Source organism: Saimiri boliviensis, chromosome 13, assembly GCF_048565385.1.
Source record: "Saimiri boliviensis isolate mSaiBol1 chromosome 13, mSaiBol1.pri, whole genome shotgun sequence".
NCBI lineage: Eukaryota > Metazoa > Chordata > Mammalia > Primates > Cebidae > Saimiri > Saimiri boliviensis.
This window is the reverse complement of record NC_133461.1, coordinates 44,724,483-44,740,306: the sequence shown is the minus strand read 5'-3', so window position 1 is coordinate 44,740,306 and position 15,824 is coordinate 44,724,483. Positions and strand designations below refer to the sequence as shown.

Below are 15,824 nucleotides of genomic sequence, written 5' to 3'. Positions count from 1 at the left end.
ATTTTACACACAATGTAACTAAAAATCATTTATATAACTAAATATAAATTGTAAACCTATAATATTTTTAGCAAAAAATTTGTGATAGGATTAGGGAAAGATTTTTTGTGTGTATGACACCAAGCACATGATGAATAAAAGAAAAAAGTGATAAGTAGAATTTTAGAAAAATTAAGAACTTCTGTATTATAAAACACCTTCAAAGACAAAAAGACAAGATTTTAGTAAAACATAGAATATATTTGCATATTACATATCTGATTATGTATTTTCAAAATTAAATAATTTTCTATGCACAACTATAAGAAAACAAACATTACAATGGGAAAATGGCAAAATACTTGACCAGACACTGTATGAAAGAGAGAATGCAATAACAATTAAGCACATAAAAAGATGTACATCACAATTTGCCACTAGGTAAATGCAAATTAAAACCATAATGAGATATCACTACAAACCTTAGTCTAGGCTGAAATTATTATTTTTTTTAAATAGTGTTCTCTTGTAGAGAAACTGGATCTCTCATACATTGCTGGCATTCAGATAAAGTCATTCTGGAAGACCAGTTTGGCAGTTTTTATAAAATTAAATTTACACTTAACATACATCCCAGAAATCACACTCTTTCATATTTATCCCAGAGAATGAAAAAATTATGTTCACAGAAAGATGTCTACATGAATATCCGTGGCAACTTCATTCACAGTAGCAAATAACTGGAAACCAACTAAATGTCCCTCAAAGGGCAGATGGTTTGAAAAGCTCTGGTACATCCATACAATGGAGTCCCATTCAGTAATAAAAAAGGAATGAACTCTTAATACCTTCAACAACACAGATTGATCTCAAGTTCATTATGATTAATAAAAAAGCTCAAATCAAAAGTTAAATGTTATAGGATTTCATTTATATAGCACTCTTTAAATAGTAAGACGAGATGGAGAAAATAACAGGGGTTGTCAGGAGACAGAGAATGGACACTAGGTGTCAATAAAAGGGGTAGCATGAGGAATGAAACTAGTCTGTATTCTGATTGTGGTGGTAGTTACTGAATCTATACGAGACAAAATGGCATATAACAATAAACACACAAACACATACATGAAAGCATGTAAAAAATCATGAAATAATTAGGCTTGTCTCAATTTCCTGGTTTTAATACTGACAACAAGAACTAATATACAATACAAAATATTCCCATTGGAAGAAGTTGGGGAAGGGTACACAGGACTCTAAGTCTAAACTCCTATGAGTCTATAATTATTTATGAATAAATATTTAAAAGCAAAATATTAGATGTCACAGACCTGCATACTTTTCAAGACTGATATAACACACAGAAAATATGAATACAACATATTTGTTAAATAAATAAATCTGTAATTAAACAGTTACCCTTCCCTAAATACATGCACAAATCCAGGCACAGGTTACATATATATTACTTCAGAATAAATACCAAGAAAGACACTTAGCTAAGCAATTATAAGCATGATAACAAAATATGAAAAGAGAAAATTACATGACAAAAAAATTAGCTTTTATGATTATAAATAAAATTACCCTAAACAAAGATTAGCAAATTGAATCACAGATCTATCCAAAAGACAATACAGTATGAACAAGTGGATTTATTCTAAAACTGCCATGTTTCTCTAACATTTGAAAATTAATTTAATTTGACACATTAACAAAATTTTAAAAAGTACAATCATCTTAATAAATGTAATAGATAATAACATTTAAAACTCATTTATGAATTCTATTCAGGCCGACTAGGAATAAAAGGAAAATTTAACTAATATAATAAATAGTATATGCAGAAAAACTACTTCTATTATAATAATTAATGGTGAAATATTGAACTGCTTCCCATTTGAGACTGAGAAAAAGATTTTCATCATTAGCCCTTTTATTCAACAATTAATAAAGTATTTAGCTAGGACTATGAGACAAGAAAAGAAGGTAAAATATATAAAAGCAATGGCAACAAAAGCCAAAATAGACAAATAAGATCTAATTAAACTGAAGAGCTTCTGCACAGCAAAATAAACTATCATCAGTCTGAACAGGCAACCTACAGAATGGGAGAATATTTTTGCAATCTATCCATCTGACAAAGGGTTAACGTCCAAAATCTACAAAGAACTTAAACAAATTTACAAGAAAAAAACAATCTGTCAAAAAGTGGGCAAAGGATATAAACAGACACTTCTCAAAAGAAGATATTTATGTAGCCAAAAAAACATATAAAAAAATAGCTCATCATTACTAGTCATTAGAGAAATGCAAACCAAAACCACAATGAGATACCATCTCATGCTAGTTAGAATGGCGATCATTAAAAAGTCAGGGAACAGCAGATGCTAGAGAGGATGTGGAGAAACAGGAACACTTTTACACTGTTGGTAGGAGTATAAATTAGTTCAACCGTTGTGGAAGACAGTGCAGGGATTCCTCAAGGATCCAGAACTAGAAATGCCATTTGAACCAGAAATCCCATTACTGGGCATATACCCAAAGGATTATAAAGAGTCATCTGCATGCCCATGTTTATAACTACACTATTCACAACAGCCAATATATGGAATCAACCTAGGCGTCCAGATGAATGAATAAATAAAATGTGGGATTTATACACATAATGTAATACTATTCATCCATTAAAAAATAATGAAATATTGTCATTCACAGCAACATGGATAGAACTGGAGAATATTATGTTAGTGAAATAAGACAATAACAGAAAGTTAAATGTTGCTTGTTCTCACGCATGTATGGAAACTAAAAAATTAGTTGGTCTCAAAGAAGTAAAAAGTAAAACAGAGGATATTGAAGGTTGGAAAGTATAGGGGAACAGGGGGATAGAAAGAGATTTTTCAAAGGATACGTAATTACAGCTAGATAGAAGGAATAAGTTCTAGTGTTCTGTACCAATGCAGAATGACTATAGTTAACAATAATATATACCTTCCAGTGGTTAGAAGGATTTGGAATGTTCCCAATATGAGAAACAATAAATGTTTGTGATAATAGATATGCCAATTACCCTGATCTAATAACTCTATATGAGTATTAAAATATCACTATGTACCCCATGTATATATATTTTCTATATGTCAATTTTTAAAGTTTATAAAGAAATAAACTATTAAGCCATGGAAACACAATAAGAAATGTAATGCATTTTACTAAGTGAAAGAAGCCAATCTGAAAAAGCTAAATCCTGTATTATGTCAACTATATCACATTCTTAAAAAGGCATACTGTGAAGAGAATGAAAAGGTCAGAGATCACCAAAAATTAAGTAGGAGGAAGCAAGGAATAAGAAGAGCAAAAGGATTTTAGTACAGTGAAACTATTAGAAAATATTATAGTTGTGTACACATGTCGTTATACATTTGGCAAACCCATAGAAAGTACAACATCATGACTGATCTCTATTATAAACTATGGTCTTTGGGTGATAATGATGTGTCAATGTAGGTTCGTTGTAACAAGTGCACCACTTGGATGTGGGATGTGTGGTACAGGATGCAAATAGTATGGGGAGTGGGGAGTAGAGATATAAGGGAGCTTTCTAAACTTTCCCCCCAATTTTGCTGTGAGCTCAAAACTGCCCTAACACATAAAGTCTATTTTTTTTAACCAAAAAAAAAAAAAGAATTAAAAAAAATATGAAAGAAGTTTTAAAGAAGGTAGTTTTAACAGTAAATTAATGTATTAGTCTGCATCTTTTGAGAAGCCGACATCAAGAAAGCATTAAAATTTCAAAGATATTTTTAGGGGAAATGCTTGTGAAAAAGGAAATTGGGAGGAGCAGTAGTCAGGGAACACTGCCAGTCTTCAGTTTAAGTCTGCCCCAGAGTAAATGACAGAGGAAGGAAAGCTTTAAGTATTCTAGACTGCTATGCAGTTCATGGACTATGTGAAGAAGCCACTAGGAATCCTCGAAGTTGGCCACAGAGAATCTTATTTTTCCCAGAAGCATGCTTGCCTTAGTATACCTGAGGCAATCAGTCGTCAGCTAGGAAGAGTGCATTGTATTTCCATGACAAAAAAAGCAGTGATGGATTTTGAAGTATAGCATCAGGAGGTTGCATTGGTTATCTGTCGCTGCATAAAATGTATAACCAAACTTAGTTGCTAAATTGATTAATATTGATTTTCTCACAAGTTCTGTGACACCCTAAGTTCTCCAGCTCTGGATCTTTTATCATGCTGCAATATCTTTTTTTTTTTTTTTTTTTTTTTTTTTTCGAGACGGAGTTTCGCTCTTGTTACCCGGGCTGGAGTGCAATGGCGTGATCTCAGCTCACCGCAACCTCCACCTCCTGGGTTCAGGCAATTCTCCTGCCTCAGCCTCCTGAGTAGCTGGGATTACAAGCACGAGCCACCATGCCCAGCTAATTTTTTGTATTTTTAGTAGAGACAGGGTTTCACCATGTTGACCAGGATGGTCTCAATATCTTGACCTCGTGATCCACCCGCCTCGGCCTCCCAAAGTGCTGGGATTACAGGCTTGAGCCACCGCGCCCGGCCCATGCTGCAATATCTTGAAGGCTTGGCTGGGAAGAGCATGTTTTCTAACACACTCCAAATACTTCTGCTCTCACATTGCTGATTGTTAGCAGGTTGATTCTCAAGGGTGGTTGGATAGAAACTTATGTTTTTTCCCCACTCTGTAGACTTCTACACAGAGCATCTCAACATATGGCAGCTTGATTCATCAGAGCAAGTAAGCAAAATGGCAAGAAAGAGAATGCTAGCAAGACAAAAGTCACAAATTTTGCAAGGTGACCATAAAAATTATGTTCTATTACTTTTGTTTTATTCTGTTTATTAGAAGCAACTGAGTATAGTGCACATTCAAGAGGAGGGGATTTTACAAAAGTGTTATTGTTCCCCATTATAATGCCTAGATGACATAGCTAAATTTTGACCTTTCCCTAACTCTGCTTATCTGTTTCTTAAAGAAACAGGATGCCTAGATAAAAAGTTCTCTTTGTAATTGGGCCGGCTGAGACTAGCTAGAACCAAGATGGTCAACTGAACTGAACAACTTCAAAAAGACCTGGAGCTTTATTGTAATGTCATTTTCATGCTAAATAACCCTATCACCAGCACCATGACAGTTCACAAACCTCATGAAACAACTGGAAGACACCATAAAAGGACAAAAAGGAAGGCAGCACTTGAGTTCTGGGAAGTTTACTTCCCATTTCCAGAAAAGACATAAACATTCCTCCTTTTGATTTTAATGTTCAACCTCTTCATTAGAGAAATCCTGTTTTACTCCCTTCACCCCTCTCTAGAAGAGAAGTTGATTTGTGAGCCTTGCTCTCACTTATCAGTTCCATATTCTGCACTGCTTGACACTTACTTTTGGTTTTATGTATTGGCTTCATGACACCAAATAGGGAAGGACTCCATCTGCTGAAGATTAGCTTTCTCTGTAACCAAACTGGTGACAGCCTCTGGGTTAGATAGTCCACTTTCTTATTTGAGAAGCTTTTTTACATGCTCGGGGACCCAGTAACTAGAATGTAAGGGGTTACAACAGCATCTGCTAGAAAGGACACACATTAGTCCTGATTCTGGGTACCAGGGATCAGCTTTGGAAAAGGTAATGTAACATTGTTGTGAGGTTATAAGCAGGCAGGCAAAGGGTTATATAGCTATACTGGAAAGAAACCCCAGAGCTAAGTATGATGGGGACATTCACCCCAAATCAGGGTTGTGCACAGGGATGCCTGGCAGTAGGTCATGGTCCTATACTCAGTTGAGGTCCCTGCTGGAGTCCTTGAAAGGGGAAAGGAGAGACCAGTAGTTTTATTCTGAGTAGAGACTCTCTTAAGAGTCTTTGAAAATGTGAGAGAGGAACCTAAGGGCTGACACTCTAGGCTGTAGGATCAAGAAATGACCTGCCAGTAAGTCTTTTGTGTGAGAGAGTGTTCTTCTCTGTTTCTATTTACTCCTCATAGTGATTTTTCTCTTATGTCTGTGAAAACCTCTTTCATGACAACTTTCTTGCACCAGAGGAGCTTAAATTTGCCCTCTTCCAAGAAATACTTCCTCCCCCTCTTCTTCCTCCTTCTTCTCCTCCTTACTGAAGCTCCCAAGGACAAAGTGGCCTTGGCTTCTCCCTTAAGAGGAGGATGATATAGAGTCTGGAAAGTTAAGGGGTCATTTTTGGGGGACTGGAGAAAATCTCCATTAGGAGGTTAAGACACCTAGGGATATACTCACCCAAGCACAACAGCTCTTCCTGTTGTTCTTGTGTAAGGAATTCAAGTTAACAACAACAAAAAGACATTAAAATCATCTACAACTAGGCCAAGTGGTTGTACCAATTTAACCAAAAGGGCACAGACCCTCAGGGAATATGAAAATTATAAAACAGGCCAACCCTAATCTCACCCAGTTTTTATCGTTCCTAGGCCCTTTAGCTGCCATCCAACTTCTCTTGATCTTCACTCTGTCTCTTAAACTGTCTGGTCTCTTTTATGTATAAGCAAATCCAGGTAATACAGGGATATAAACAGGTAGACTTATACCCAGGAGATAACCATACTACCTAAGACTAGCTAGGGGAAAATTTCACTCCTCTAACAGGCTTCATATTTTCAAAGGTGTTCAAGCCAGAGTGACACCATTTTTGACTGAGGGCTAGGAAAATGAGGCTGGGCCTTGTTAGGCTGCATTCTCAGAAAGTTAGGCATTCCTAGCCTCTAGATGTTTATGATTAAGAAAACAAACTAATAATGTTTACTACTAAACAGACCCAGATCTGAGAGTGTCCAGATATCCAATATCTGGCAAACAAAGGCATTCCTAATTTTGCTTTAAAAATAATAATATCAGTTCTTGCAAAATATAGTAATTAAGCAAATTAATCCTTTATCACAAACCCTCGTAGCAGAGCACATCTCCCCACATATACAAGCATTGTACCTAGGGTGGACATGTTCCTCCTCTTACTTTCAGAAATGTCCTACTCTGTCTATGGAGTAGCTGTCCTTTCACCACTTTACCTCTCTTAATAAACTTTCTTTTGCTTTGTACTGTGGACTCACCCTGAATTCTTTCTTGCATGAGATCCAAGAACACTCTCTTGGGGGCTGGATCAGGACCCCTTTCCTGTAACAATATCAATGCCCAACTTCAGACTGAGGAAGTTGTAGAAGACAGACGTTCAACCCTCAGCACCTTTCAAGAATTAGGAGGGAATATACAGAAAAGGGGGAATTTGTTACCCAGCTACGTGACACGGCTGAATTTCTTCCCTGCCCTAACTCTGCCTATCTTTAAGAAACAGAACACCTGTGATTAAAAAAAAAAATTCCCTTTGTAACCAGACCAGCTGAGACAGGTTTAAGCCAAGATAGCTGACCAAAGGAGGATTTCAAGAGGACTTCGGTTTTCATTATAATCTCGTTTCCATGTTAAATGACACTCCCAGCAGCACCATGACCATTGGCAATCCCCATGACACAACTGGAAGAAGCCATAGGAGGACAAAAATGAAGCAGCACTCTGGCTCTGGGAAGTTTACTACCTATTTCTGGAAAACACGTGAATACTTCCTCCCCTTGCTTTTAAACCTCCTGAGTAAAGAAATCCTGTATTTTCACCCCTCTCACTCTTCACTAGTGAAGAAGTTGATGTGTGAGCCGTGTTACTACTTCTCAATTCCATGGTCTGCACTGCTTAACACTCACTTTGGGTTTTGTGAATTAGTATTGTGACTCCAAACAAGGAAAGATTCCATCTTCTGGGAGACTGGCTTTGTCAGTAACATGAATATCAGGAAGGAGAAGCTGAGATTATTGGAATCCATGTCAGATGCTGCCAACAACAGAAACCTTTTGTCAATTGCATTTCTTGTAGTCAGTGGTCTGCAAGGTGCAGTCATATGATCTTCATATTAAACTCAGAACAAAAGAAAATTATTTAAATAGATAATAAACCAGAAGTTGTTCTTCAAAAGGCTTGAAAACAGAAAATGTGAGGAAATGATTAAGAAGCATGGAGTACACAATAAGAAAAAAAAAAATCTAACATATGTTTAATTTGAGTACAAGAAAAAACAGAAAATGGGACCAAGAAAATGTCTGAAAAGATTATAACTGAGAACACTCAGGATTAATGAAAAATCCAATACATAGAAACAAAGAGTAACAGATCCCAATGGAATAAATAAAAATTAACCCCTAGAATATCTTGAAAAATAAAATTGATTAAATTCATAACAAAGAGATGATCTTAAAAACAGGCAAAACAGGCAACAGAAAAACTATATAGATTAGATGCATAAAACTGAAAGTCAAATGATCAGCTTCCATCTTAAAGGCAAAAATGAAAATTAATAGATTATGAAATGTATCTAATATATGAAAGTCAACTAAGAATCATGAATTCTACGGAAAAGGAAAATATCCTTCAAACAACAATACAGAAAGTTTATCATCAGCAAAACTTCACTAAAGGTTATGTTAAAGGATCTACTTCAGCCCGAAGTACTTCTAGATGAAAAGCCTAACATACATAAAAATAGTTATTTTGTGGGTAAATTTAAAAAATAATGTTGTTTAAAACAATAATAATATACTTATCAGTTATACAATGAAATATTCAGCAACAGTAATAAATATTTAATTCAGAGGAAATGTAATAACTAGAGAAAAATTTTTCTTAGTTCCTTTTATTGTCCAGCAGGATAACAGTATCAGTTGTTATTTAGAGTCTGACAATGTAAGTTTGCATATAGTAATTAATAGGATTTCCTATGAAAAGAATAGAAACAAAATTATAATAATCAAACTCAAGAAATGATAAAATTATAACAATAATCAACATGAAAAAAGACAGGAAGAAAAATAAAATACAACAAACGGGGCAAACAGAGTAAGGTATGTGGTAGTTTATATCCAAATACATTAGTGATTCCTGAATGCACTTAATAGTCCAACTTTAAAATATTTTCAAGCTGAGAAAAAAATGTATTGACATGGTGTTTACAACAGATATATCTGAAATATAAAAACTCAAAAGTTTTGAAATTTAATTAATTGAAAATGTTAATCAAAAGAAAGCTAGTACAACTATATTGATACCTTAATTGAGTTTAAGACAAAAATGTTCAAAGAGTCAAAAAAGGTCAATTCACAATGATAAAAAGTTTAACTGTTATCCCAGTAAGATACAACAACTTTAAATTTACATGTAACTGAGAATATAGCCTCATTAAGAGAAAACTGATACATTAAAAATAACTATGTTGATGAATATACCACCATAGTGGGCAATTTTAGACCTTTCTCAATACTTGACAGAAAAAGTAAAATGAAAAAATTAATAAATACAGCAATTCTTCTCAAACATCACCTTGGTATCTTTTAAAAGTGCAGATTCTCATTTAATAGGTCTGTGTTGAGACTGATTTTCTGAATTTTGAATGAACACCTAGATAATGTTAATGTTCTGGTATAAAGATTAACTTCCACGCTAAGTAAACTTGATCTAATGAAACAGTAACAACAGTACACTCAACAAGTAAAGAATAAATGTTATTCTCAATTACACAAGGAATACATGTCAAAAAATTAAGACTAAATGATTTTCAAGGTTTGAACGTATATAAATTTCCCTCACCAAAATACCATTCAACAAGAAAGCAATAATAAAAATTAATTAGAGTTCAAAATAGAAATTTTAAAAATACGTATTTCTTAATAAATAACTCATGGGTCAAAGAAGAAATCATGATGAAAACTAGAAAACATCTAATTGATCAAATATAACTCAGGTGAGTTATAAAAGAGATTAATCAACTAAATAGATAGTATTTACATATATGTTGAAATATACATTGGATGTGAGGAAATATAAACACCTTAACAAATGAATGTTATCTAGATTGTAGAATTTTGTGTAAATTGTATTGATTTTACTTTTATTTATTTGACTCTAACTCCCATAATGACTATAAATTATTTTATACTAAAACATTCATCAATTTGAATAAAGAAAAATTGTATTATACCACACAGAAACATAAAGAAATTACACAAAAGAAACTGAAAGAATATCAGAAAATATATATCTTTTAATTTACATATAAACAGTGATAAAGCAGGTATGAATAATTTAACATTTTAATTTTCTCTTTATCTAAATTTTCTATATAGAAATATACGTTCCTTTTTTTTTTTTTTTTTTTTTTTTTTTTTTTTTTTTTTTTTTTTGGTCTTTTTACCCTCTACCTGTCACTTTATCTCTCTACTCTCTGGAATCAAGCTGTCTTTACTTCATTGCCTCCAATTCACTTTTTACATGTGCAAATCATGCAGGTTTGTTACATAGGTTTACATGTGACATGGTGGTTTGCTGCATACATCCCCCATCATCTACATCAGGTATTTCTCCTAATGTTATCCCCCACCTATCCCCCACCCACTGCTATCACTCCCCTAGCCCCTTAATTTCTAAATGCTATAATTAGCATTTGTGAAAAATTCTTACTTGTAGGCCTCTATGCTTTTTTCATCCTGTTCAATATCTTTATCCCTTTCTTCTTTAACTTGCCGAGCCTTCAATCTAATATTTTCACATGCTTCTAAAACTTCTTCAAGTTCTTCATTAATTTTTCTGTGTAGGTCCCTTACCTAGAAATAAAAATATTTTTGCTTATATGTGCACTTAATGGTTAATTAAAAATAACAACTTAGTGTAGATTTGATTTAGGTTAAAAGTTTTTAGAAACATTTTCTTCCTACATTTAGCCTATTGTTTGGAAAGTGGAATTTCAGCCCTGACAGGCATTTATGCTGGGAATGTATAAATGTTACTGAAGAAAATAATTTTAATCTCTAAGTTAACATGTCCAGAATGAAATCATTATCTCTTCCCTCATAAAAAATTATTTTTATTCCTCAAGTAATACTTTATTATTTTAAAAAATCAGAAAAAAAAAAAAAACTGGCAAACAAAGTCACCTGTACTCCTCTCCACCAAGCATAATGATTATTCTGTGGTTGGTGCAAAATAATTGCGTTTTTTCCCATTAAAAGTATGCACCAGGCCAGGCACAGTGGCTCATGCCTGTAATCCCAGCACTCTGGGAGGCCAAGGTGGGCGGATCTTGAGGTCAGGAGTTTGAGACCAGCCTGACCAACATGGTGAAACCCCGTCTCTACTAAAAATACAAAAATTAGCTGGTGTGGTGGTGCATGTCTGTAATCCCAGCTACTCAGGAGGCTGAGGCAGGAGAATCACTTGAACCCAGGAGGCAGAGGTTGCAGTGAGCTGAGCTGAGATCAGGCCACTGCACTCCATCCAGCCTGGGAGAAAGAGGGAGACCGTCTAAAAAAAAAAAAAAAAGTATGTACAGACATATCTTAGTGTAATACTTCAAAATAGTCAATTTTTACTCTTTTTATTAACAAACATCATACTAATGTTCCTGTCTCCATCTCTTCCTCTGTCTCTTTGTATATTGCTATATCACATTATTTTTACTTAATATTCCCTTATATCACACTTACTCATGATTTAACTCATTCTAAATTTAACTCATCACATACTGTTTATGTGTCCCTCATACATATGTTGTGCATGTCAAACTGTGCGTAATTATATGAACATTATGCACAGTTTGACATGCACAAAATATGTGTGAGGGACACATAACCTAAACAGTACTGTGATGAAGAACAATATAAGGAAATTGCACAACCTATAGTTATACTGCATGTTGTTAAATATTTTCTTCAAATGTACTGTTAAAGCAGGATTCACTGACTCATAAGGTATTAACATATATTTTAACAAGTTTGATAAATATTGGTTGCCAAATTATTCTCCAGAATAAGGGGTAATAATTTGTATTCTTACCAGTGGAAAAGAAGAAAGCCCATGTTCCAAAACTCTTTCCAGCATTTTATATTACTTTTTAAAAAATAATATTTAAATTGACAGGCCAAAAGTTTGTTTAAAGTTTACTAGAATTTGATGGCTCTTTCTTAACAATTTTGAAATGATTGACATTTTTATTATAATAGGCCTTCCTGTTCTTGGATATATTAGTTATCTACATTAATTGTCTCTGTTTTCCTCAATAAGATTTCACAACCATAGTCTTAAATGTCTATGCCTTTACAAATTTCTTCATCAATATTTAATGACTCTTGTTAGTTATAGGAATTTTCTGTTTATATTTTTAGCTATTTATTGAGATTATGAAGAACTTTATTGTGCTACTAAAGTATGTTGCATTGAGTGGTTTAGTTCTGGTGAATACAAACTTATTTTGAAAACAGCAGTCTTTGATTTGGTGTTTTAATTATAATAATATTGAAATAATTTTATTTCACAATTTTTAAATGTGTATCTTTTATTTCATTTTATTGTCTTATTACACAAGCAAAAATCCCCAAAACGATGTTAAATTCTAATGGGGATGTCAAGTTTACCTGATTTGTTCCTATTATTATGGCTTTAGTATTATTTTAATGATTAATATCGATGCTATTTGTGTGAAATATTTAAAGTATTTTTATAATTTTATTTATTATAAAGGCCAGTTGTTGAATAATGAATACATTTTTAGCATCTTTTGATAAAATTCTATTTTTTAAAATTGTACTTCAGATTCTGGGGTACATGTGCAAATCTTGCAGGATTGTTGCATAAGTACGTACATGGCAAGGTAGCTTGCTGCCTCCATCTCCCCATCACCTATTTCTGGTATTTATCCCCAAGTTATCCCTCCCAATCTCCCCACCCCATGCTATCCCCCCTCTAGCCCCTGCAACAGACCCCAGTGTGTGATGCTCCCCTCCCTGTGTCCATGTGTTGTCACTGTTCAACACCCAACTATGAGTGAAAACATAGTGTTTGATTTTCTGTTCTTGTGTCAGTTTGCTGAAAATGATGGTTTCCAGATCCATCCATGTTTCTACAAAGGACATGAATTCATCCATTTTTATGGCTACATAGTATTTCATGGTGTATGTATGCCACGTTTTCCTTGTCCAGTCTATCATTGATGGGAATTTGGGTTGGTTCCAAGTCTTTGCTATTGTAAACAGTGCCACAACAAACATATGTGTGCATGTGTCTTTATAATAGAATTATTTATAATTGTTTGGGTATATACCCAGTAATGGGATGGCTGAGTCACATAGAATTTCTATTTCTAGATCCTTGAGGAATTGCCACATTATCTTCCACAATGGTTGAACTAATTTACACTCCCACCAACAGTGTAAAACTGTTCCTATTTCTCCACATCCTCTCCAGCATCTGTTATCTCCAGATTTTTTTAATGATCACCATTCTAACTGGCAAGAGATGGTATCTCAATGTAGTTTTGATTTGCATTTCTATAATGACCCGTGATGATTATGAGCATTTTTAAAATATGTTTCTGGCCTCATCTATGTCTTCTTTTGAAAAGTGTACCCTTCGCCTACTTTTGAATGAGTTTGTTTTTTGCTTGCAAATCTGTTTTTTTTTTCTGTATAGATTCTGGATATTAGCCTTTTCTCAGATGGGTAGATTGCAAAATTCTTTTCCCATTCTGTTTGTTGCCAATTCACTCTAATGATTGTTTCTTTTGGTGTACAGAAGCTCTGGAAGTTAATTAGATCCCATTTGTTTATTTTAGCTTTTGTTGCCAGTGCTTTCGATGTTTTAGTCATGAAGTCCTTGCCTACGCCTATGTCCTGAATGGTTTTGCCTACATTTTCTTCTAGAGTTTTTATGGTGTTAAGTCTTTTGTTTAAGTCTTCAATCTATCTGGAGTTAGTGTAAGGTGTCAGGATGGGATCCAGTTTCTGCTTTCTGCACATAGCTAGCCAGTTTTCCAAATACCATTTATTAAATAGGAAATCCTTTCCCCACTGCTTGTTATTGTCAGGTTTGTCAAAGATCAGATGGTTGGAGATGTGTGGCATTGCCTATGAGGCCTCTGTTGTGTTCCACTGGTCTATGTCTCTGTTTTGGTACCAGTATACCATGCTGTTTTGATTACTGTAGCCTTGTAGTATAAAGTCAGGTAGCGTGATGCCTCCAGCTTTGTTCTTTTTGCTTAGGATTGCCTTGGCTATGTGGGCTCACTTTTGATTCCATATGAAGTTTAAGGTGTTTTTTTCCAGTTCTCTGAAGAAGGTCATTGGTAGCCTGATGGGGATAGTGTTGAATCTATAAATTACTTTGGGCAGTATGGCCATTTTCACGATATTGATTCTTCCTAACCATGAACATGGAATGTTTTTCCAACTGTTTGTGTCCTCTCTTAGTTTTTGAGCAGTGGTTTATACTTCTCCTTGAAGAGGTCCTTTACATCCTTTGTTGGCTATATTCCTAGGTATTTTATTCTCTTTGTAGCAATTGTGAATGGGAGTTCGCTCTTGATTTGGCTGTTAGTCTGTTACTGGCATATAGGAATGTTTGTGATTTCTGCACATTGATTTTTGTATCCTGAGACTTTGCTGAAGTTGCTTATCAGCTTAAGAAGATTTTTGGGCTGAGACAATGGGGTCTTCTAAATATACAATCATGTCATCTGCAAATAGAGACAATTTGACTTCCTCCTTTTCTAACTGAATATGCTTTATTACTTTTTCTTGCCTGGTTGCTCTGGCTAGAACTTCAAATACTACATTGAATAGGAGTGTTGAGAGAGGGCAACCTTGTCTAGTGTCAGATTTCAAAGGAAATGTTTCCAGTTTTTGCCCATTCAGTGTGATATTGGCTGTGGGTTTGTTGTAAGTAGCTTGTATTATTCTGAGATATGTTCCAATGATACCTAGTTTATTGAGAGCTTTTAGCACAAAGCGCTGTTGAATTTTGTCGAAGGCCTTCTCTGTATCTATTGAGATAATCATGTGGATTTTATCTTTAGTTCTGTTTATGTGGTAGATTATGTTTATAGACTTGGGTATGTTGAGCCAGCCTTGCATCCCTGGGATAAAGCCCACTTGATTGTGATGGATAAGCTTTTTAATATGCTGTTGCAATTGGTTTATCGGTATTTTATTGAATATTTTTGCATCTATGTTCACCATGGATATTGGCCTAAAGTTTTCTTGTGTCTCTGCTGGTTTTGGTATGAGGATGATGTTGGTCTCATAAAATGATTTGGGAAGGATTCTCTCGTTTTGAATTGTTTGGAATAGTTTCAGAAGGAGTGGTACCAGCTCTTCTTTTAATGTCTGGTAGAATATGGCTGTAAACCTGACTGGACCTGGACTTGTTTTGGTTGGTAGGCTATTAATTGCTGCCTCAACTTCAGCCCTTGTTGTTGGTAGATTCAGGGTTTCAGCTTCTTTCTGGTTTAGTCTTGGGAGGGTGCATGTGTCCAGGAGTTTATCCATTTCTTCCAGATTTACTGGTTTATGTGCATAGAGTTGTTTTTAGTCATCTCTGATGGCAGTTTGTATTTCTGTGGAATTGGTGGTGATATCCCCTTTATTGTTTTAATTACAACTATTTGATTCTTCTCTCTTTTCTTTTTTATTAATCTGGCTAATGGTCTATTTCGTTGATCTTTAAAAAAAAATCAGCTCCTGGATTTATTGATTTTTAGAAGGGTTTTTTTGTGTCTCCATCTCCTTCAGTTCTGCTCTAATCTTAGTTATGTCTTGTTTTCTGCTAGCTTTTAAGTTTTGTTTTTTTGTTTTTTGTTTTTTGTTTTTTGTTTTTTTTATCTTGCTCCTCTAGCTCATTCAATTTTGATGATAGGGTATTGATTTTAGATCTTGTCTTGCTTCTCATGTGGGCATTTATTGCTATAAATTTCCCTCTAGACACTGCTA

The 15,824-nt window shown here is 34.4% G+C and overlaps 1 protein-coding gene across 4 annotated transcripts in view; it reads right to left on the bottom strand.

Annotated features, from left to right (window-relative positions):
* Positions 1–15,824, bottom strand: part of CCDC178 (coiled-coil domain containing 178) — a 538,381-nt gene that overhangs the window by 340,082 nt on the left and 182,475 nt on the right. For all 4 annotated transcript variants that reach the window (XM_074383637.1, XM_074383636.1, XM_039463712.2 and 1 more), the window contains one exon: positions 10,528–10,670. In XM_074383637.1, the coding sequence (XP_074239738.1) occupies positions 10,528–10,670 (143 nt within the window). The remainder of the gene's footprint in view (positions 1–10,527; positions 10,671–15,824) is intronic.